At 53.9% G+C, this 23,090-nt stretch overlaps 1 protein-coding gene across 9 annotated transcripts in view; it reads right to left on the reverse strand.

Annotated features, from left to right (window-relative positions):
- Arhgef10l (Rho guanine nucleotide exchange factor 10 like) overlaps positions 1-23,090 on the reverse strand; it is a 153,013-nt gene that overhangs the window by 86,561 nt on the left and 43,362 nt on the right. For 5 of the 9 annotated variants that reach the window (XM_076565557.1, XM_076565559.1, XM_042272228.2 and 2 more), the window contains exons 2-4: positions 15,602-15,677; positions 9,573-9,761; positions 8,851-8,884 (exon numbers count right to left, since the gene is read on the reverse strand). In XM_076565557.1, the coding sequence (XP_076421672.1) occupies positions 8,851-8,884; positions 9,573-9,761; positions 15,602-15,638 (260 nt within the window). In that variant the 5' untranslated portion in view covers positions 15,639-15,677. Of the gene's footprint in view, positions 1-8,850; positions 8,885-9,572; positions 9,762-15,601; positions 15,780-23,090 lie in introns of those variants that run through there. The other 4 variants (XM_076565558.1, XM_042272227.2, XM_076565556.1 and 1 more) reach the window with 3 other exon arrangements.

A 23,090-nucleotide genomic window follows, 5' to 3' on the forward strand; every position in this document is an offset into this window, starting at 1 on the left:
GGCAGGAGGATCAAAAATCCGAGGTCATCCTTGGCTATAGAGTAAGTTTGAGGCTAGCCTGGGCTACTAGAACCTGTTGAAAGAAAGAGGGAGGGAGGGAAAGAAAAAAGGAAGGAATGAAAGAAGGGAGAAAGGAAGGGAGGGAGGGAGGGAGGGAGGGAGGGAGGGAGGGAGGGAGGGAAAAATGAATCAATTCCCAGAATCCACTGTGAACTTATTCAGTAACGGTGCTTGCTGCAAGCCTGAAGACCTGAGTTTAATTCCCAGGAGAGGACCAACACTCACCATGTTACCCTCTGATGAACTCCGCACATGCACTATGACACCACCACCACCCCTACACATACAAAATAAACAAACAAAACAAAAATCTTAAGCAGAGAGGGGTCTTTCTTCCATTTGAAACAGATCTATGTGTCCAGGCTAACCTGGAAGTCATGAGGTAGTTCAGCGTGACCCTGACAGTGCAACCATGTCATCCCCACCTCAGCCTCCAGAGCCCCGAGATTACAAGGAGGCACCAATGCCCAACTCAGAACACCGGTTCTGGAAGCTGCCTGGATGTGACCCTAGCTCTGCCCACCTCACTCCGTGACACCAGGCTGGTGTTATGCCCCTCCTGTACCTGTTGCTACATCTGTAATATGTGGTTGTGACATGCCTGCCCACAAGCATTTGTGTGTCATGACTGATGAGATAAGCAAGGTGACATTCTTAGCACTGGGCCTGGTCTGTAGTGAGTCCAGATGCGCATGGGGCGTGGTTATCTGTCAATGGAGCTGTCACACACATCGCTGGCTCACCCAGTATTTCAGCACCCCGGCCTGGGCACTCAGGAAAGAATGACGGAAGGGTGGGGAGACGGAAGCGAAGGGCTGAAGAGCCCCGGCCAGCCACCAGAGCTGTGAGGACGACCCAGACACACACAGAACACCAGAGAAGCCCAGAGCGAGCACAGCCAGCCAGCCTGCCTCCTCCAATCAGGTGCTCCCCTCTCTCTGTCTGCAAAATGGGACCCACTGTCACTGCCCGCTCCCAGAGCTGTCTCGGTCTCCTGCAGTTATCAGGACCAATCACCATAAACCCAAGATGTTTAAAAAAAATGCCAACTATTATCTTAGAGTTGTGGAGGTTGACACAGTCCGAACTGAGCCTCCTTGAGGTGTTTAGGGGACAAGCTAGACTCCTACAGGTTCTAGAGCAGTGGTTCTCAACCTGTGGGTCGTGACCACTTTGGGGGGGGGGATCAAATGGCCTTTTCACAAGGGTTAGAAAACACAGATATTTACCAGTGGCAAAATGACAGTGATGAAGTAGCAATGAAATAATTTTATGGTTGGGGTCACCATGACATGAGGAGCTGTATTAAAGGGTCGCAGCATTCGGAAGGTTGAGAACCACTGCTCTGGCGGATAGTCTGCTTCCAGAAGTGGCTCTCACTCCTTGGCTCAGGGCCCCTTCCTCCAAAGCCAGCAGCATGGCATCTTCCCTTTCTGACTTCCGGCCTCCCTCTTATGAGGACCCTGTGATGACAGCAGGCCACCCAGAGGATCCAGGATCACCTCTCCACCTCCAGATCCCAGATGAGAGTCCCTTGGCCACTCAGGGCCCATGTTCATGGTCTCTGAGACCAGGACAGGGACGGCACCGGAGGAGCTGCTGCTGCTCCGCCCCCTTAGCGGTGGGAAGCCGACTGAGATGTGTGCAGAGGGCTGTGTGAGCATCAGGCCCGTGTGAGCGTGAGACGTAGTCCCACGCCTTTATGCTGGGCACTGGGGACAGCAAGCTAACAAGGCTGAGTCTCACGGCTGTGGGAACCCAGGGACACCCAGACAAGGATCTCACACAGGCCTCCGGCTAAGGCAAAGAAGCCAAGTAGCTTTGGCCCTGGACCCTCAAAGTGCCTGGGAGCTAGAGGGCGCTGATACAAAGACTGAGAGGCCTTGAAACCAGAGGAAAAGGAGAGAAAATGGGCCAGGTATGGTGCTGCAAGCCTTTAATCCCAGCTCTCTGGATGCAGAAGCAAGTGATTATAAGTTCAAGGCTGGCCTGGTCTACATGGAGAGTTCTAGGTCAGCCAGGCCTAACAATGAGAAACTGTCTCAAAAAGGAAGAGAGAAAAAAATCAGCTCTCTCAATTAGCAACTGGCAAGGGTCACAGAGAGAAGTCACACCCCAAAATCCTCCCACAAGAGACTCCACTGGGTGAAACTTGTATCTGTCAGGTCTCAGGCCCCACCCTTAGGTACAAAACCCAGAAAGCTGATTCAAGGGATTCAGGAACCATCAAGTACAAGAGGACTCCAGGACCCCAGGACCCCAGGACCCCAGGACTGACTACAGCTGCAGGTGAGGTCTAAGGCTGTAAGGAAAATCTTGAGCATGCCCTCTGCAGATTGAGGAATATGGCTGTCCTGACTGACCTGCCCACAAAGTTCCTATGCTCCCCACACCAGAAGCTCAGAAGCACAAGCCCCACCCTCTCGATCCTAGTGGGGGGGAGGATGGGTCTCCCAGACCCTCCTGTGAACACTACCGCCTGCCCCCTGACTTCTCTCAGGCTGCAGGCCCAGGTATGGACCCCGGGCAACTGGCATCATAGCATGCCTGGTCCAAATGAGCCCAGAAAGGGGACAATAACACAGTGAGAGCCATGAGCCCAAACCCTGAACCACCAGCAAAGGCTGGGGTGGCTGGGGGTGTCTGTGACAGAGGCGAAGCAGGCAGGAAAAGCAAACAGCGCTAGAGGGGGTGGAGTCCAGGCACTACGCTCAGCAGGCAGAGGTGTGGGCCCGCGTCCTGGAGAAACAGTGGTCGTCGGCGGTCCACAGCTCACGTATCCCGCCGCTACCGTGTGCTCAGGACTGCTCCTCCATCCCGCTTCCCTTAGTTGACGCTGACAGTGATCCAGAGGGAATGAACAGACTCCAAACAGGCTCTGGAGGACAGACCTGACTTCACGGGGACAGTGTCAGGGCACACAGACCCGGTCCCGGCCCTGCCATCCACTACCTCAGTGAGATAACTTCCTTCAGGTGCCTAAGCCTCAGCTACGCATCTACGAAGTGGGTGTGATCGATGGTGTCTGAAGGTAACACACTAATGTGGCAGCTTAGTAAGAACAGACACAGCAGCTGGATTGGGGTGCTGGGCGGCTGCGGATGGTGACCCCTCAAACCACTCAAGTCCGCTTTCCCTTCCCACTGGCCGCTGGCCTGGGCCCCATCAGAGTCCTATTCGTTTCCATAGCGACACTGAGGTCTCTTTCCCGACCCCCCTGGGCCTTCCATCCCTCACCTCTTAAACAAGGATTGCCTTCCACTCTCCCCTGTGTTGGGGACTGAAGTAAGGCCTGGGCAGCAAACCAAACTTCACCCCCCAAGAATGAGTCCCTGTCACCTGGGAGCTGACCAGCAGGTGAGAGAGACACCCTACCACCTTCACAAGGGCTGAGAGAGAGGGACCAGGGCTTCCCTTCTGTTCTCATTGCAAGGGAAGGGGCCTCTCCTAGAGTCACACCAGGCTTTAGTGCCAGGCACCTCGGACGATCTCCAGGCAGGGTCTACAGAACATCACAGGAAGCTGGCAATGACTCTCCCAGGAGCTCAGAGCTCACCTCTCAGCAGGTAACATTCCTAAAGCATCAGACTGGAGCCAGGAAAGCCTTCCCACCAGGACCCACAGTCTCAGCCCCTGGAGCAGGGGACTCAGTGATGAGCTGCAGGGGCTGACGGACAAAGAGGTTTCAGTTCTATCTTCTTCTCAGAGAAGTGTGTGTGTGTGCCTGCATGTGCATGTGCATGGGTCTGTGTCTGTGTGTGTGTGTGCATATCACACACTTAGAGCCTTAGTAGGACAACAGAGTCTATTTTCCAGAGATGGAAAGATACCTGGGCCTCCAGCTGTGAGCCTGGTGTGTGGAAAACAGGGTCATTGTCATTATAAACTACATTAATAACATTCGTGCCTGCTAACAAATGTGTCCCTGAAGAAAAGGGATGCATTGCCAGTCAGCTGAGCACGCTGAAGCTTGCTCCAAGGGAGAGGTGACAGGTCACCTGTTCATCTACTACTGTGTCCCCCTGCCCTATGGTATGATGGCCTGGATATAAAATACCCTCCCCAAAGCACATGTTAAAGGATTAGTCCCCAGCTGATGGGACTCGGGGGCGCACACTTCATCAGTGGGTCAATCCGTTGTCTTTGGTTTGGTTCTGGGACAAATTCTCTAGCCCAAGCTGTCCTCAAACTCCTGTGAAGCTGAAGACGAACGGCGGATCTCTCGCCTCCACATCTCCAATCCAGGGTACCAGGTGTGTGTGTCACTATGTCACTTATCGTGCTGGGGATCAAAGCCGGGGCTTTGTGGATGCTGGGCAAGCACTCTGCCACCTGAGCTAGATCCCAGCCTTAGCTAATCTTGACGAGTTCATACTGAATGGGCTTTTTAAGAGATGAGACCTGGATGAAGCTCGCTCTCGAGCTTGCTCTTGGCTGTCATAGTGGGAACAGCTTTCCCCATTCCATACCTTCCTGTCATCATGCCCCTGCCTCACCACAGGCCTAGAAGCAGCAGGCCCAGCACCTTGACCATGGACTGAGACCATGAGCCAAAATAAATCTTCCCTCCTTCACATTGCTGGTCCTGGGGACTTCCTCACAGCAAGGGTGACAGATGGACACATCTGAGCTGCCTGTCAGCCTCTCATAACTATGCACCAGGCAGGTGACACTGACTCACTGAGCAGACAGGTCACTCAGACTGACATGGAGAGGGGCCGGTCTGGGTGACAGCCAGCACGTGAGCACAAATGGTCTAACCGTAGGGACACAGCCCCAGCAAAGGTCACATCTGGAGTCACCAGCCATCTAGGTAAGCACTGTGTCCCTGCACTCCTCACTCTGGGCTTTGCCGTCTCCCCTTTGTGGATGGGGAAAGTGAGGATCAGGCACTGCAGTCCCTTGCTATTGAGGAACAGAGCCACAATCTGAGACCGGCAAGGTGGCTCGGTGGGTAGTGTTGCTTTGATGCCAAGCCTAATGATCTGAGTTTGGTCCCCAGGACCCTCATGGTGGAGGAGAGAATTAACTCCCACTTGACCTGTGCGCACACGCTGTGGCATATACATGTCCAAACATGCACATGCACACATACCACATACCTACACAAATATATGTGTGTGTGTGTGTGTATAGACAGAAATCATATGTGTGTGTGTGTGTGTGTGTGTGTATACATATGGTTTTTGAGGCAGTTTTTCTGTGTACCTCTGGCTCTTCTGGAATTCAGAGAGATCTGCCTGCCTCTGCCTCCCTCCCAAGTGTTGTGATTAAAAACATGCACCAGCATGCCCAGCAAGTATAATTTTTTAAAATGTCACAATCTGAAGACGGCAGAACAACTTCTTCCCCAGAAGACCCCACCCCAGGCCATACCTGCCCAGCCACACTCAGTGCCCCTGGCTCCCCTCTCCACCTGCAATTTCTGCCTCCTCGACTCCCCAGCTACGGATTGAGTGGCCAGGGAAGGAAGGAATCCCTGTCATGGTTGGAATCAGAGATGGACCTCTGTGTGACAGTTAAAACTGTTCACCTGATAGAACCAAAATCACGTAGGAGACACATGACTAGGCCTGTCTCTGAGGAAGTTTCTCAACTGGATTCATTGAAGTGGGAAGACCCACTTTAACTGTGGGTAACACCATCCCAAGGCTGGGGGCTTAAATAAGAAAAGAGAAATCAGAGGGTGATGGTGGCGCACACCTTTAATCCCAGGAGGCAGAGGCGGGAGGATCACTATGAGTTTGAGGCCAGCCTGGTCTACAGAGTGAGTTCCAGGACAGCCAGAGCTACACAGAGAACCCTGTCTCAAAAGACCAAAAGAAAGAAAGGAGGGAGGGATTGAGGGAAGGAAGGAAGGAAGAAAGGGAGGGAGGGAGGGAGGGAGGGAGGGAGGGAGGGAGGAAGGAAGGAAGGAAGGAAGGAAGGAAGGAAGGAGGAAAGGAGGGAAAGAAGGAGGGAGGGAGGGGGAGGGAGGGGGGAGGGAGGGAGGGAGGGAGGGAGGGAGGGAGGGAGGGAGGGAGGGAGGGAGGGAGGGAGGGAGGGAAGGAAAAAAGGAAGGAGTAATCTGAGCAGCCGCATTCACTGTCCTCTGCTTCCTGGCTGCAGCTGTGACCCGCTGCCTCAGGCTGAGGCATGGAGAATGCAGAGCCTGCCCTCACTGGGAGCCTCCCCACTGCACAAGCCAGGGCTGAAGCCACATTCCGGGCACACTTCGGAGAGGTGGGCTCCCTCCCCAGCCTTGTGCACACCTAATGCCACTGCTGGGTACGGATCATCATTCCACTGAGCTGATGGGGAAACTGAACCTCAGAGAGGTTCCCAGACAACCCAAACGCACACGGCTGGTGGAGAGCTGAGCTTTAGAACTGGGTCCAATGCCACCAAGAGAAGATGTTCAAGGCAACAGAGCGACTGTCCCCTGGGCTAGTTTGGAACAGGCAGCAGAGAGGCAGGACAGGGTGATGACTGAGAGGCGTCTGGCCTCTCGTGTCTAAGCGATGAACCACTCTGAGCCATCCTGACCAGACCAGCCAAGAACTAGAAATACTAGTGCACACAGCCAGCGCCTGGGGTCACTGGGTCAGTTAGCCTCAGCATGATGTCCAGCGCTGACCTGACATATGATCAGGCTGGGATCATTAAGTCTGAGCTGAGGAGTCGTGTCCCCAGGACATGGTGGGTACACTGGGTAGGGGGCAGAGAGCAGGCACACCAGAAAGTGTTAGGAGAATGCCGCTACCACCGTTCCAGCCCTGAGCTCCGGCTCTGGGAAGGAGATGGAGTGAACAGCCAGACCCTGCCTGAGGAGGGGTATTCTTTCTTGTAGCCCAAACCAATCCGGGAGAGCCCGTCCATCTGCTCAGGAGCTTCTCACCCCAGACATTTGCCCCACCCTGCCCAGTCCTATATGAATTTACACCCGTGCTTAGCAAGACCTCCTTTACAGCCCTTCCCATCATGCCCCAGACCCCTGGATATCCACCCCTATTCTATTTCATCCTGTGTCCAAGACCCCTGACTGAAGTTCTCTGCAGTTTACTACCCTGGCGTACCATGGGGATTCCAGAGCAGACTCCCAGGCAATACAGAGGAACCATGCTGATCCTGTCCAAGCTAATCACAGAGGAGAGAGAGGTGTCCACATACCAAGCTTGCTCACCCACTCCAAGCCAGGCAGAAACCCTAGGGGTCCACCCACTCAACATGAGCAATGAATGTGACCTCCCTCCACTGAGGCCCTCCCTCTACTGCAAGGGCATCTGTCCTGGAGACCTGGGGCCATGCACCTAAGAATTAGCCTTCAACTCACCCAGGCAGACAAAGGGTTCCTCTGCCCCCCTCACATCAGGAGAGCCAGAATTACAACTCAGGGCTCCAGATGCCTTTAGCCATCAATTATCCCCCCCCAAGTGTGAACACACACACACACACACACACACACACACACACACACACGTATGCACACATGCACGCACGCACGCACACACGACCTTTCTGTTACCCTGAGCATAGAGGGGCTGTGATATCAAAATGACTCGGCAGGTTAAGGGACTTGCAGGCAAGCCTGAGGATCTGAGTTCAATCCCCACAACTCACATGGTAGAAGGAGAAAACCCATTTCTGTAAGTGTCCTCTGACCTCCATTTGTGTGCCATGACATGCAAACACATGCACACAAATACACATACACACTACATAAATTAATATAATAAAAAAAAATTAAGTAGCCACCCTGCTTAGGTATCACTGGCTCTAAGTTGAGCTAGGCACAGCAGAAAAATATCAGTGGTCCAGTTTACAAAGGGCTAAGGATGTAACTCAGTTGGCAGAGTGCTTGCCTGGCATGCACACAGCCCTGGGCTCACTCCCCAGTACCGGGCACGGTGGCACATGCCTGTAATCTCAGTAGAGACAAGAGAATCAGAGGTTCATGGTCATCTTCACTGCACGGTGAGTTCAAAGTCACCCTGGACTATGTGAAAACTCATCTGCCCTCTCCCACAAAATAAAGCAAAATAAAAACTGGCCAGCCAGATGGCTCAGCCAGTAAGGGTCTTTGTTGCCAGGCCTGATGACCTAAATTCAATTAATTCCCCAGAACCTACACAGCAGAAGGAAAGAACTGACTCCCATTAGTTATCCTCTGACCTCTGCACATGAACCATGGCACATGCACACATGTGCGTGCACACACACACACACACACACACACACACATACACACAGTAAAAAATTTAATTAAAAAAGGACGATGGATTGGTATTAGCAGAGGTAGCCACACAGCGGCTTAGTTCCCATGTATAGCTCTGGGGGAGAGAGTCTCCTCTCGCTTCCATTTTACGCAGGAACACAGAGATGCTGGGAGAGTCCACGAGGCCACCGGGGCCACTTGGGTGATGAGAGGCCTTGGTGTGGGACTGGGGCCAGGCCTGCCTCCTGCTATGCAACAGGCTCCCAGTCAAAAGAAAGAAAGAGAGCCGGGCGGTGGTGGCGCACGCCTTTAATCCCAGCACTCGGGAGGCAGAGCCAGGCGGATCTCTGTGAGTTCGAGGCCAGCCTGGTCTCCAAAGTGAGTTCCAGGAAAGGCGCAAAGCTACACAGAGAAACCCTGTCTCGAAAAACCAAAAAAAAAAAAAAGAAAGAAAGAAAGAGAGGCCGCCATAGCCTCAGCACTGACCTCGTCCGTGCGAAGGGTCTAACCACTGTCCCACCCTGCCCCACGTTCCACTGCTCTGCTCTGCTCTCTTCCCAATGGGCAAAGCAAGGATGAGTTGTAAGCTCACTTACTCTGTCTGGGGCGGTGCAGCGGCGGGGTCCAGGTCTGTGGGAAGAGCAAAGGAGACAGCCTGTCAGACAGAGGCTGAGTCCAAGAGCTGAGCCTATCCCCGCCCCCGTCCACCACTGCCCCGCCCCCTTCCACCACTGCCCCGCCCCCTTCCACCACTGCCAAGCCCGCCCGCCCGCCCTGCAAGGAACTAGGGTGCCTGGAGGATCCCTGCCTTTCCCTAGGCCCCCACTCTATTGAGTAAGCTCCCTACCTGTCCTGCCTGCCCCTCACCGCCCCCACAGCCCAACCTCAGTCAGAACCAGCACCCCGCCTGCCAGGCTTCCACCAACCCCAGCTCAGGAAGTTCCGGCTGATCCAGTCCCCAGTGTCTCCCAGATGACAGACCTGAGCGCCCAGCAGCTAGCAGCTGGCATTTACCGAGAACACGACTGGGCCCTCCCACCCCCGGGGTGCTGGCTCCCCACACAGACAGATGGGTTCATTGGAGCTGTGGCTGGAAGGCTACAAGAGCTCAGGGCTTGTGTCCCCGGCAGAAACGATTCCATTTAGGCCCCGCCAGAGTGCAAGACAGATGTTGCAGGAATGCTAGGAATCTCCTTTCCCAAGAGAAACGGGACACAGCCTCTTCCCAGTGGCTCTCTTCCTGCTTACTGGAGAGCCTGGGAGCCTAACATTCCCCACCAGTTCACTTCCTTGGCTGAGACTCCCAGAGACACCTCACCTGGGCCGGGGACAGGGTCGAAGCTGATCAGTGAGGGCTCTGTATCCCTCTCGGGGGCAAGGCCAGGGGCAACCAGGTCCTGGGCGCTGGTTCCCTCTTCATCATCACTATCGTCAAACTCAAAGGCTTCTCCGGAGTCCTCCTCCACCTCCGGGGAGGGGCCTGGGGCTCTGGGAGCCAGCGGATCTTCTGGAAGAGAGGAGGGGTTAGTGGGCTATTGGGCCGGGTCTGGAGGCTGGTTAACAGTTCCGGAGACTAGGCTAATGCTGCTCAAGCCAGAGGGTCCTGCTGTGGTCCCAAAGCATCTTACGTACTGGGTCAGGTCTCTGAGCAAAGATCAGAGGAGGCGTTACTTGACAGTCTCTCCAGTTGAGACAAGACCTCACTCTGTAGCCCAGGCTGGCCTGGAACTCAGAGAGATCCACCTGCCTCTGTCTTCCAAGTGCTAGCATTAAAGGCTTGCGCCACCATGCCTGGCTGAGTTCCCAGTCCTTTCGAATGCACATGTGAAGACACCTGTTTCTGCGTGCTTGCATGCTGGTGCCTAGGGGCAAGTGAGAGCAAGCAGGCTCTTCATCCCACATGAAAACGGTGTGAAACAGACTCCTGGAAACCCTGTGACTGGAAGGCAGATAGAGGACACCCAGGTGCTGGGGCAGGGTGGGCTGGAGCAAGGTGTGAGACCTGAGTTCCCAGTACTGAGGTCTCCAGCAGGGCCTCGGTTCCTGCCCCTCCCCTCCTGGTGTGTTCTCAGTCCCCGGGCCCCCCATTCTTCACAACCCAGCTCAGAGGTCTCCCCCTAAGTACACCCACACCGTGGGTGCCTCCTCCTGCCCCTGCCTCCTGCTTTCCTCACCCCGGTCTTGCATGGCCAGCACTGGCTTATTCTGTACATCGTGCAATCCCCACCAGATACGGATCCCAAACACCTTAGCAGACTGTGTCCTTTACTGTCAGGGCCTGACGGGTCCAAGCTGGGGCTCTGCAGCTTTTGTCTAAATACTGAAGGACTGGCATTTCTGCCCAACAGAGCACTGTGAGCACTCCTGGTTCTGAGGGTCCTCCTGTAGCAGTACTACATAGCTGAGAGCCTAATCTCACGCCTGCGAGTCATGTCACTCAACATCTTTGTGCAAGGGAAAAGAAAAGTACCCCCTAAGGCTGGCTGCAGGGCTGCAAACATTTCTCAGCTCAGCATAACTGGCACAGTGAATGTCAACACCACCACAGCATCCTTCCCACACACTGTGGGGGCTCAACAGCATCCCACTGAAGGACAGTGGCTCCTTATAGTTATGACACCCCAAAGTGTCTCCAAACATGACTGTGTGTTCCCCAGGGAGCAAGCCTCTCCTCTCCTAGTCAGGAATTTCTGGGGCAGGTGTTGCCCCCAACTTGAATGACAGATTGTGGAGCCTGCCTGAGACCCCTGAGGACATGAGTGGTGGAGGAGGACAGAGCAGAGAGCAGGGTGGAGGGGACAGCAGATGAATGGATGGGCAGCCACCCTCAATTCCAATAGTCTCTCCTCCCCAGAAGACTTGATTCCTCCCCATGGTGGCCCCAGGCATGACACTCAGGCATACATGTAGATGGAGACCAGCTCTCCTGTCAGATGTGGTGGCTCACACCTCTCATCCCAGAATTTTGGGAAGCTGAGGCAGGAGGATTGCAGATTTGAAGTCAGCCTGGGCTACAGAAAAAGATCCTGTCTCAAAAAAAAAAAAAAAGGAAGAAAGGAAGGAAGAAAGAAAGAGAAGAAGGAAGGAAGGAAGGAAGGAAGGAAGGAAGGAAGGAAGGAAGGAAGGAAGGAAAAGGGAAGGGAAAAGAAGAGAAAAGGAAAGAAAAGAAAAGAAAAAAAGAAAAGAAAGAAAGCTGGAGCTAGAGAGATGATGTTTCAGCAGGTAAGAACACTTGCAGAGGACCTGAATTCTATTCCCAGCACTCACAATCACCTGGATCCAGCTCCAGAAGACCCAGTGCCTCCTTCTGGCTTCCAAAGACACAGACATAGGCACACACACTCACATACACAGAAAAATAGTCTTTTTCGAAAAAAACAGTGGGGCCAGAAAGATGACTTGGGAAAGGGTAGCAGCACCTGGGGCCCAATGATGGCAGCCTGGTGACTTCCTTTCCATCCCAGAACCCACATAAAGGCCCAACTCCAAAAAGCCGTCCTCTGACCTCTGCAGGCATATTGTCACACACACACACACACACACACACACACACACACACACACACACACACACACACACTAATAATACTTTTTTTAAATCAGATATTGGGGCTGGAGAGATGGCTCAGCAGTTAAGAGCACTGGTTGCTCTTCCAGAGGACCTTGGGTTCCCCAGCTCCCACATGGCAGCTCACAACTGTCTGTGACTCCAGTTCTAGGGGATCTGACACCTTCATACCAAATAAAATAAAAATGTACCTAAAATTAAAAAATTAAAAAAGAAAACAAAAAGAAAAGAAATCAGTTATCAGGGCCAGTCGGTGGTGGCATACGCCTTTAATCCCAGCACTCGGGAGGCAGAGGCAGGTGGATCTCTGTGAGTTCAAGGCCAGCCTGGTCTACAGAGTAAGTTATACAACAGCGAGGGCTATACAGAAAAACCCTGTCTTGAAAAACAAACAAAGAAAAGAAAACCACATTTGGCGGTACATTACCAAATACAATCCACTTGATATTGGGTTGGTAATTTCGGACATTTTAAGGCTTTATATTAACAAAATAAGATTAGGCACAATTTTTAAAATTGTTTATTTGTATATGTGTGTGTGTACGTGCCAGGGTGCTCCTGCAGGACACTCGAGTGGGACCTGGTTCTCCCCTTAAGCCAGATGGGTCCTCGGATCAAACTCAGGTCATTAGGCTTGGCAGCAAGTGCCCTTACCCACCAGCTGAGCCAACTCACCAGCCCATATCAAGTACAATTTTGGTTCTGTTTTTGACAGTGGTGTTAATTATATATACAGTGTGTACGTACAGTCTGTGCATACATGGGAATGTGCACATGTATGAACATGCGTGCATGCATGCGTGCATGCGTGCGTGCGTGCAGGACCTTCTGCTCTCTCCCTTTTCTCTCTACTCTAGCCGCACTGGTCTTCTTGCTGTACAAGGATGTGGTAAGGAGCTCCTGCCTCAGGACCTATGCACTGGCTCCTCCAGGGCCTAAGATGTTCTTTCCCATCTGTCTTCTCCTGCTCCTCCTCAGGCTGCCTTGGAGAGCCTGGGACAAGGTCTCATGTAACCCAAGCTAGCTGGTCTCAAACTCACTATGTAGCCCAGAGTGACCTTGAACTTCTGATCCTCCTGCCTCCACCACACTGTGGTGGGAGGGAGCGCTGGGAGCAGAGACAGGCACCACCACACCCAGCTCTCAAAAGAATTTTTCAGTCCCAGAGTAAATGACCACAGAGTCTCTGCCTGCTACGTGGGGAAGGTACGAGACAGACCCATCCTGCTTCCTGGATGCCTAACCTCTCAGTGTCCTCTGTCTTCACTCTGGCGGTCTCTGCACATGTGGCAGGTGTCACCACAGTGACTAAGGTCTTAAGGCTCCGCTCAGCCCTGACATCGGCTCTAGGGTGAGTGAGGAGATACCTGACCATCAAGCTTTGCCTGGCTTCTGCTATCAAGAATGGGGTCACAGGGCCCCCCGGCTCCCAGGGCTGATGAGGAAAGACAGGTTAGCATCGGGCCCCTGGTGTGAGGGCCGAGCTCAGTCACTACCAGCTGTTTGCACAGTGATGCCAGGTATATTACTGTCGTTTATCACGTCCTGTTCTCCTAACCATCATGGTTATTACTATTATTGCAGCCCTGTCTGAGCCCCGTCCATGTCCCTGGCTAACACGAGCTGTCACTTCCAACTCACAGGCCAGCCCCTGTCACAGTGACTCCCCCAGGGAGTACTCGGGGCTCAGGTCACTTTTGTACTTCCTTCCTTGAAGATTACAAATAGCTCCAGCTATTCTCTTCTACATCACCATGAATCCAACCAGCTGCTCCTGGCAGCCCTGAGCCAGAGATTGTGGGGAAGTTAGGACACTGGCTGAGGTGTCAGAGGTCACTGAGGACCCTGAGGGGGCGGGGGGAGATAAGGCCATGCCCAAAGAGGAGGCAGCTAGTGCTTACCAGGCCCTGGGAAAGGATCTAGCATGAGGCTACCCTTGGAGAGCCAGAAGGATGAAGAAACGTGACGTGCTTGGATGGGGAGTGGATGCTGCTCGCAGGAGTCAGTGACCAAAAGCAAGTGGCCCCCAGCACATCAAAGACATGAGCCATGGGATGGGTCAGCATGGGCCGGGTACCTGAGGGCATCCCTTCCTCGGGAACTGAAAACTAGACATAGACACGGACCAGTCCAACAGGTGACAAAGGAGCCCGGAGCCAACTGTTGGTCAAAACCTTAGAACAGAGGCTCTGGACGGGTCCATTCTGTTTTCATTCTTACTTCCCAAACGGCCTCCTTGCAGGATAGGAGACAGCTGGGAGCCCAGTGGCAGGAGCCAGAGGGACCCGAGGACCTTGGCACAGCAAAGGTCTCCTCCCGGCTGGCTGCCCTCCCCTCTTCCCCAGGGAACCCTGTAGTGGGCAACTGTTACACATATGACCTTGAAGTACCAGCCCCTAGGGCGTGGCCTCGGGGGCTGGCCTAAGCTGAGGGGCACATACGCCTGGCTGTCTCTGTCCCTCATGGGCTTGGATGGTGCAGACTGACTCAGGCGGCAGGAGCATCGTGGGACAGGGTATCAACCTTCCAGGACTCTGCAACGATTTTGCCTATTCTGTTTAGTGAGTTGTTCTCCCCAATATAATTTCTACATAAATAGTTCCTTTATCGTTATCTGTGGATTATCTGCTATAGAACCCCACACTGCTCGTCATCAGAGGGAGGATCCACTGACCCAGCTCAGGGTGATTGGAAGCCCAACCCTTCCTAGCCATCTGGACAGGTAGCATGACAGATGCCAGTCACTCATGCCCTTGACAGACACACCCAGCTCTCAAGACAGTCAACCTAAGTGGGTCTAGGAGGCAGAACACCGAGAAGCCATATTGCCATTAGAAAGCAGTCTGCTGGGCGGCCTCTCCACCACTGTCAAGGTGGGACTACAAATAGTGGATTCCTCATACTTCACGAGAGAACATTCCAGAGGGGAAGAGACTCATCTTCTGTCCCCACCAGAACTTAGGCACACAAGGACGACCCACACAGGCTCTCCACGCCCTTCAGTGACACACACTCCTATGCACGGAGCACTGGTTGCCACCCACAGTTCTTTATGCATGTTTAAGCCTTGCAACAGTACAGAAGAGGGTGTCATTATTACCCCGCAGGTAAGGACAAGGACCCTGAGCTGGAGAGAGATACCAAGTCCCATCACTAAAGCTCACAGTGTAAGTGGTGCCCGGGTCAGGATCCCAACTCAGACTGGGCCAGTAATCAAGGAGCATGGCTGGTAGCAGATTTATTCTCTTCCCTCCCTGCGGGGGGTGGGGAGGGAGGGCAGAAGGAGACTAGAGGAGAGGAAGCCGGGCTTGTGGGTAAGACAGTCACAGATGCCACCCTGCGGTATCTGGGGCCCACTGGAGGGACCACCAAATAAAACGCAGGAAGCTGGGTTGAATTCCAGATCAACAAGTGGTTTTGTTAGGAAAATACATTCCTTTTTTTTCCCCTTCTTTTCATACATTGGTCAAGACTAGGAGGCCTTCACGATCCGACTTTATGGTCAGGCCCTTCCCCTCGGTCCCAGTTTGCACCTTCAACTGTCCCGCTTCAGCCCCAAGTGCCCCTCAGTCCCAGTCCCCAAACCGTCCATTTCCCCAGGTGATCTCAGGTGACAGGTAAAACGTCGGGAAATGCCTGGGGTTTACTCCACAGACATGACTCCATCTTGTGGGCAGGGAAGCAGATGGAGACACAGGGCAGGGCACACAGCCAGCGGAGCTCAGCCTGCCCAAAGCCAGTACAGCTCAGCCATGCCACCGGGCCCCTGGGGTACAGTACCTATGGCAGGCTGTGGAGGCGGGCTCGAGGAAGCCATCAGAGTCCAGCTCAGACTAGTGCCGTCTTCAGTGTTCGCCTGTGAAAAGAAGACCGGAGACTCAGTCAGATAACCAACACAGCCGGGGGCCTGGCTTGTAGGCCATGCTCTGGCCCAGCCACGCTCACACTCTTCCCGGCAGCCCCGGGAAGGGCCCAGCCTCCACCCAGTATAAATCATTAACTTACAGAAAAACTTGCAGCTGCAAGGCAGAAACCCCCATCTTCCCAGAATTCACCACAGCCGCAAAATGCCTTAGCCACCGTCAAGGGGCCCATAAGAGCCTGTAGGCCGTCAAGAGGGTCCCCCCCCCCCGCCCCGCCCCACGTCCTCTAGCCCAGGGCCTGGGGTCGCACTTAGCACCCAGGTCCCCATGTTCCAGAAACCATGTTGCCCTGGACTGGACTGTCACAGATAGGACAGGACACTTCCTCCTCATGGTGTCCCCATCACCACAGGCTCCCTGGGGTCTAACTATTCTCACCAGGTCCCTCCCGAGGCCCTGATACGAGTCACCCTCTCTTCATTTCTGACTGTCCTGCCCTATGGTGTTGGCCAGCTGGCAAGCAGCCAGCCTAAGCACATGGCTGTAGGCTGCAGGGCAGAGGGCTCCAGAGAGGTGGACAGCACTGGACAGGGACAGAATCCAAAATGCCCCAAGCTGGGGCAGCTTTCTGCCCTAGTGGCAGAGGCCACTCTCATCTCACGAGGCTCACACATAGAGCAGGGCCAATCCATGCTCCCCAGGCTCTGGAGCAACCTTGCCTGCTGTCCCTTACAGAGCAGGGAGAGGCACCCTGCACCTCTGATCTGACAGCTGCCCTTCTCGACCTCCCTGCAGGGAGGGACTCAGGCCTGAAGAGAGAGCAGAGAACTCCGTCCAGCCTGATCCTGTCGCCCGCCTGACCCTGTCGCCAGCTGGCTGGGGGCCTGCTTGCCTTTTATTTTTACTAACTGAAAATAGCTTTTATTTTTAACTAACTAACTGACCAAATAAAAATGGAATGTGCAAGAATGACCAGGAAAAAAACGATGACAGTGACATTCACGGAGCACAGAGGCCACTCCAGGCCCAGGACAAGCACTCGTGTGGATGGATACATCACCATGAGAAAATGAGGTCCAGAGTGTGTCTGCAACTTGCCCAAGATCACACAGCTTGGAGGACGAGGGATTCAAACCAAGGACATACACCGTCCGTGCTCCTTAAGGAACCAGTATGGGGCTGGAGAGATGACGGCCCAGTGGTTCAGAGCACTGGCTGCTCTTGCAGAGAACCTGGATTTGATTCCCTGCATCCACGTGGTGGCTCACAACTGTCTGTAATTCCAGTTCTAGGGGATCTGATGTCCTCTTCTGGACTTTGTGGGCACCAGGCACACACACGTACAAGCATGCACATGTGTGCTCACACATGCACATGTGTGCTCATACACACACACACACACACACACACACACACACACACACACACACACACACAAAATCTCCCTTCTACTCCAGTTTCTAAACTTCCAGAAATAGCTAATGTTAGTTTCTTAAGAATCTTTTATCCGGGTGTGGTGGCGCACACCTTTAATCCTACCACATGAGAGGCAGAACTAGGCATGTCTCTCCGTGAGTTTGAGGCCAGGCTGGTCTATAGAGCGAGTTCTAGGACAACCAGGGCTACACAGAGAAACTGCCTCAAAAAACAACATACAGAAAAAAAAAAAAAAAAAAAACCCAGAACCAACTTCTAGAACAATCCAACAGATTCACTAGCTGTCACAAGCTTATTCAGTTGTCCCCTCCCCCCTTATTCATGATGTTGTCTTCTACGTCAGTTACCCCCCCCCCAGTCAAGCATGTCACCATGGCTCTGCGTTGTTCCTTTGACCACAGCCTAATGCTCTGCTGCACACCCACATCTCCTGCCTCACTTCAGCTCATCACTGGGGCCCTGGGCATCTCCCTTCACTACCAGAGGGGACGCAGGATGCCGTGAAGGAACCTGAGCGGTGAGAGCCTGCCTTCACCTAACCGTAGCTTTTATCCAGAGGGCTGCCACCACTGATCAACTTCCTCGCTGCTTGTCATCATTAATGTGTTCTGCTGTCTGGGGTCTGAGCTTCCCGTCAGGCCTGCTTCCAAAGCGTGCACAGCGTTGGGCGCTATCGGGGACGCCAGGCATCACTGGGGACCTTGGAGCATCATCCTCAGCCTGTTCACACTGAAGGACACAGACCTCTCCACTGTTTGGTTTTCATTTCATTCTTCTTGGTCCCCGACCAGTGCGTGCGGAAATGGGTGTGTTTGCTTTCTGACACGGGGTATGGAACCCAGGGGCTTGGGTGTGCTAGACAAGCACTCTGCCACCGAGCTACATCCCCAGCTCAGACATACTTATTATTTTCAATTATGTGTATAGGGGTGTGTGTGTGCCCAGCAATCCTCTTGTCTCTGACACAAACACACACACACACACACACACACACACACACACACACACACACACACACACACAGTGCTAGAGTTACAGGCATGCTCGTGGCCACATCTGGCTTTTTATCGTGCTGGTAATTTGAACTCAGGTCCTTGTGCCCACACAGCAAGCACTCTGACACGCTGAGCCCTTTCCTAGCCCAGCCTCCTTTCCCAAACAGCACACACCTGTGCTGTTCTTGCCCTAGACAGCCCCACGATTCATCTGAAAGTCACACTCGCCCCCGGCTGCACAGGCAGAAGCTACCTTGGTTTCTTGATGTTATAAACAAGTCAAAGGTGGACATCGTCCTCCCTGCCCTGACCCCACCCTCGCCTTGTGGAGCTGAGTTCACAAGCCTTCAGGGTTCACCCCTAAAAACACAAGTCTCTAAGGATACATGCCCAGGGAGGGACCGATGCCATCCCACTTGTAAATTGAAGATGGGAGTGTACAGCCACGTAGCTGTCCTGCAGGGCTCCTTCCAGGGGGCTCAGCCCTCAGATAGTCCTTGTGAGCACTGGGACCCAAAGGCAAGAAAACAAATGCTCATTTCACAGGAAGGAAAATAGAGGCATCATCACCCAGCCTCACAAAGATGGCGTAATAGTGACAACGGAGGCTTGAACTCCTTAGAGCCAAAATCCAGAGACCTTCCCCTCCAGGCTCAGAAGTTCCACATCCTCCCCTCCTGCTCATGCTTCAGGGCCTAGGTTTTCCCTAGACAGGAAGGCATGCATCAGTACCTATGGAACGGGAAGCTTTCTGTGTGTTTTCCATCTAATTCCCTCACCATCCCATCTCTTCTTACAGTGAAGGAGACAGACCAGAGAGGTTAAGGATTTGCCCGAGGTCACACAGCCAAGGCGAGCAGCTGGCAGAGCAGGACACAGTACAGGGCTCTGACCCAGGAACTCTGATCAGCTCCCTGGCCACACTGCTACCTTGGACTTTGGGGTTGGACTCTGGAGGCACCTAATCCAGGCTAATCAGCACCCCTGGAAACTCCTCCGAGCAAGGACATATGTTAGTGAGTCCTGTCATACCCACAGACCTGTGGCTGCCACTCCACGAAGCCATTAGTCCCCAAAGAATGTGGGAAAGCGAGGGGGCTGTCTCGAAGCTGCCCATGGCCACCTCTACGGGCCTTGTGGGCAACAACAAAGACAGGGAGCACAGGTACAACTTCCAAAGAGGACTCAGCGACACCAGTCCCCGCCAGTCAGTCTTCCTTTGGCCAACACAGAGTTGGGGTCCAGGCTAGACTCCCGCGTGACCACTGACAGCTCAGTCCAGCAGAGCCCTGGTGTCCACATCTACAAAATGAAGATCTAGGACCTATCCCACAGGATGCTCTGCAGGACAACTGAGGCCAGCCAGAGCCTTGGAAGGACGTGTGTCAACACACCTGTCCCCATACCGTCACCCTCAATGAGGGTGGTCAACAGGACTCTGCCAGGATGCCACGCCACAGGAGTTCAGGGGACCCCAGTACCTGAAGCCCTGAGGATCAGGGGACAGCATCATGGAGTGATGGGATCTACGTGGAGGCTGGGCTGCCCCATCTCTGTGTGGCCCCAGCCTCCCCTCACCTCTCACAGCTCTAGGCTTTGCTTCTGGGCAGTGGGTATGCACACGGCTGCCCAGAGGCCTCAAGGCTGCACCATGGAGGAGCCCATGAGAAAGCAGATGAGGGTGATACTCAGGACAAGAGCTGCTCGGCTGGGTACTTGACGCTTTTTAAGCTTTCCCTGAGCTGTGCAGGCTGGGGAAGCTTCCAAGAAAGGGTCTGTGGCCCAGATGACTGCGTTGTGGAGGTGTGAGGTAGAGCCAAGCTAGACCCTCCCTGTGGCAGGCTCTCACGGAGGGGAAGACATAACAGACAGCTGAAAGTGGCCAGGCAAGCACAGAGGTCCAGCCATCCCAGAGCCTCCCTACAGTTCTTTTCCTCTCATTTTTTAAAATTGTTTGTTTGTTGGTTTAGTGTGGTTTGTTTAAAAATGAGATCTCATATAGATAGGCCAGGCTGGCTTTCGAGCTCGGTAGCCGAAGCTGACTCTGAACTCCTGATCCGTCTCGCTCATCTCCCGAGTGCTGAGATTACAGATGTGTACTGTCGTACCCAGTTCATTAGACGCTGAGCGCTGACCCCAGGACTTTGTGCGGGCCTGACAAGGACTGTGCACTGAGCCCATCCTCAGCACCTCTGGCTGTATTTTAGCAGCACAAAGAGAAAAGGGGCCAGAAGGGCAGAGCCAGGATAAAACCGTGACACACGCCTTCAATCCCAGCACTCGGGAGGCAGAGGCAGGCGGATCTCTGAGTTCGAGGCCAGCCTGGTCTACAGAGCGAGATCCAGGACAGACAAGGCTGTACACAGAGGAAACCCTGGGCGGGGGGGGCAGAGCCTGACATGCAGGTGAACGTCGTAGCAGGGTCTTCCTTCTACTGCCTCTGCTGCTGCCCTCAGTCCCTCTGTAGTGAGCACTGAGGAGGGAGAGAAGCAGCAGCCATCCACACTGTGAAAACCATCCACACTGGGAAAACCATCCACACCGGGAAAACCATCCATGCCGCGAAAACCATCCATGCCGCATCCATACCGGGAAAACCATCCACACTGGGAAAACCATCCACATTTTCTTCAGTTGGTGGTGACACTAAGGACAGAACCCAGGTCTCAGGAGTGCTGGGCCACACCATACACCCTCAGCCAATCCATCTGCATTTTCTTCTTATTGTTTGAGACAGTATGATGTAGCCCAGGTTGGCCTCAAATTTACTATGTAGCCAAGGATGACCTTTAACTTCCTATTCCTACCCTCCTGTTCCACCTCCCACGACCATCAGCACATCCTCAGAATCAGAAATCAGCCCCAACATGGTGCTGTTGCTACCCGGATGTGGAAACTGAGTCAAGGAAAAGGGAAGAACCTTCCCCAGTGGGTGCAACGTAAGCCAGGCAGTGACTGTGAAGGTCGTGGCTCAAAGTAGGGATCTATAGCCAGGCGTTTCTGAGCGTAAATCCCAGCTCTGGCTGTGCCAGCCAAGACAAGGAACACCTGTCAAGAGCAGAGAGATGTCCTGAGCTAAGATGAAGTGTTGGACAAGATCGCTCCACCACCACAGTAATTACCACCATCGCCAGTGTGGCCACTGTTAAAACTGACACCGACCACGTGATATCTGGGTGACAGGATTACCGATGTCCCCTCTTGCGGGCACCTTTTTAAAATGAGACTGGACAGGCAGGTGGAGCCCAGAGTGTCCCTTTTATGCCACACTATGCAGAATGGGCGGGGGGAGGAATCTGCTCCTTGGGGTCGTACACAGCAGGGTGAAACACAGGGGAACAAGGGAGAAAGTCTGGGCTCTGGGGTATGTATGCACGGTGTGCCAGATCGGGTGGAGTTCAGTGACCAGACCCCAGAGAGCAAGCACCCAGCACCCTTGACGGCAGCTCACCCAGACATGTCTTCCCTCTCAGCTGGTAATTCAATCGACTGGCCCTGGGTTTCCCCCGGGGTTTTCCCTCTCTCTAGAGTTCAAAGTCTAGGTAGGTGGCGAACTCAGTTCCTAGGCACTGTGTGTGTGTAGCTCTCTGGGTGACTCCTGTCCCCCTTCCATCCTCACGAACCCCAGGAAACACTCCTGGGGGGACCCAGACTTCAGGAAGGACTGTGAGGGAAGCCAGACATTGAAGAACAGTGGAGGGTGGTCCCTAGGAGGGGCGAGGGGAGGGAGAGGGATGGGGCCCAGCTGCACTAGTCTGTACCAGGCAGCTTCTGGCCACCCTTGAATGAGGCACAGGGAACAGGCTGTGTCTCGAGTACCCAACTGAGGAACTCCAGCCTCAGAGGCAGTATGTCTGTCTCTTGGATGCCAAGAAAATCAAACAAACAGCAAGGTAGAGAATGGAGGGGTGGGTAGCAAGGCGCTTGGGTTGGGCTGGACCTGAGCTAGCCTCAGGTCCCACTGTCCTCCAGGGTCTCTCTAGCTTCCAGTTCTCATCAGATAGGTACTTGGCCAACTGGTCCCCTACCTCGGACACCCCAACGACTCTCCCATGGATTGCCCACTGTGGTCAGCCCCTTCCTCATCCAGGCCCTAAGCAAAGCCCTCCCAGGTTGGCCCCTCACCTGTCCCCTCTGGTCTCAGCAGCTCCTGTCCTGTCCTGAAACTCTGCTGCCAGGGATGGTGGGGACCTGCTTCAGATCTCTGAGTCTTTGTTCGGGCTGTTTGTTCTCTCCAGATGGAATCCTCTCTCAATCAGCAAACTCCTACTAAACCTTCAAAACCCAGTCCCACTTTCCCCATTGAGACCCTTCCCTTGGTTCACCTCGCACAGTGGCTTCTGGGCCCTGGCTGTGGAGCTTTCTAAAAGAACACACAGAGGTTGTGACTTGGGATGTGACCAGTCCTAGTCCCAGAGGCTATTTTCAAAAGCTCAAAGAACACGGGACGCACACAAGGTTGGTGACACAGCCCCTATTACAGGGGTCTTGCTCACCAGACTAGAAGCTCTGGGATGCACTTGGCTGCATCCCTCTGCATCAGGAACAGCAGCCAGGGTGTGACCTACAGCAAGTGCCTATAACAGCTGCCCAACTAAACACAGAGCATTTCCCCGCTTCAGAAGAGAGGGCACAGAGCTGGGGCATCTGTAGAGATAGATGGGCTTCAGAGGGATGGAGGGGAAACTGTGTGCTAAAGCCCTCCCAGGGGGCACAGCCCTGCCCAGAAGCCCAGTGGAGAGAGGTGGGTTACTAAGGAAGAGGGCTCTAACAGGAAGTGGGGCTGAGTCCCAGCCAGGAGGGGGCACCATGGCTCCTAAGCAAAGCCCAGCCCTTGGGATCCCTGGGCACCGAGGGCCACCTGGTGGAGACGCCACACAGGGAGACTCCCAAAGACCGCGAGCTCAACCAAGACAACGGGCAAAGAGAAATCAAGAGGCACTTGTGAGAGAGGGGACCCGGCTTCAGCTGGGC

The sequence above is a fragment of the Peromyscus maniculatus genome, chromosome 2 (assembly GCF_049852395.1).
Source record: "Peromyscus maniculatus bairdii isolate BWxNUB_F1_BW_parent chromosome 2, HU_Pman_BW_mat_3.1, whole genome shotgun sequence".
Classification (NCBI taxonomy): domain Eukaryota; kingdom Metazoa; phylum Chordata; class Mammalia; order Rodentia; family Cricetidae; genus Peromyscus; species Peromyscus maniculatus.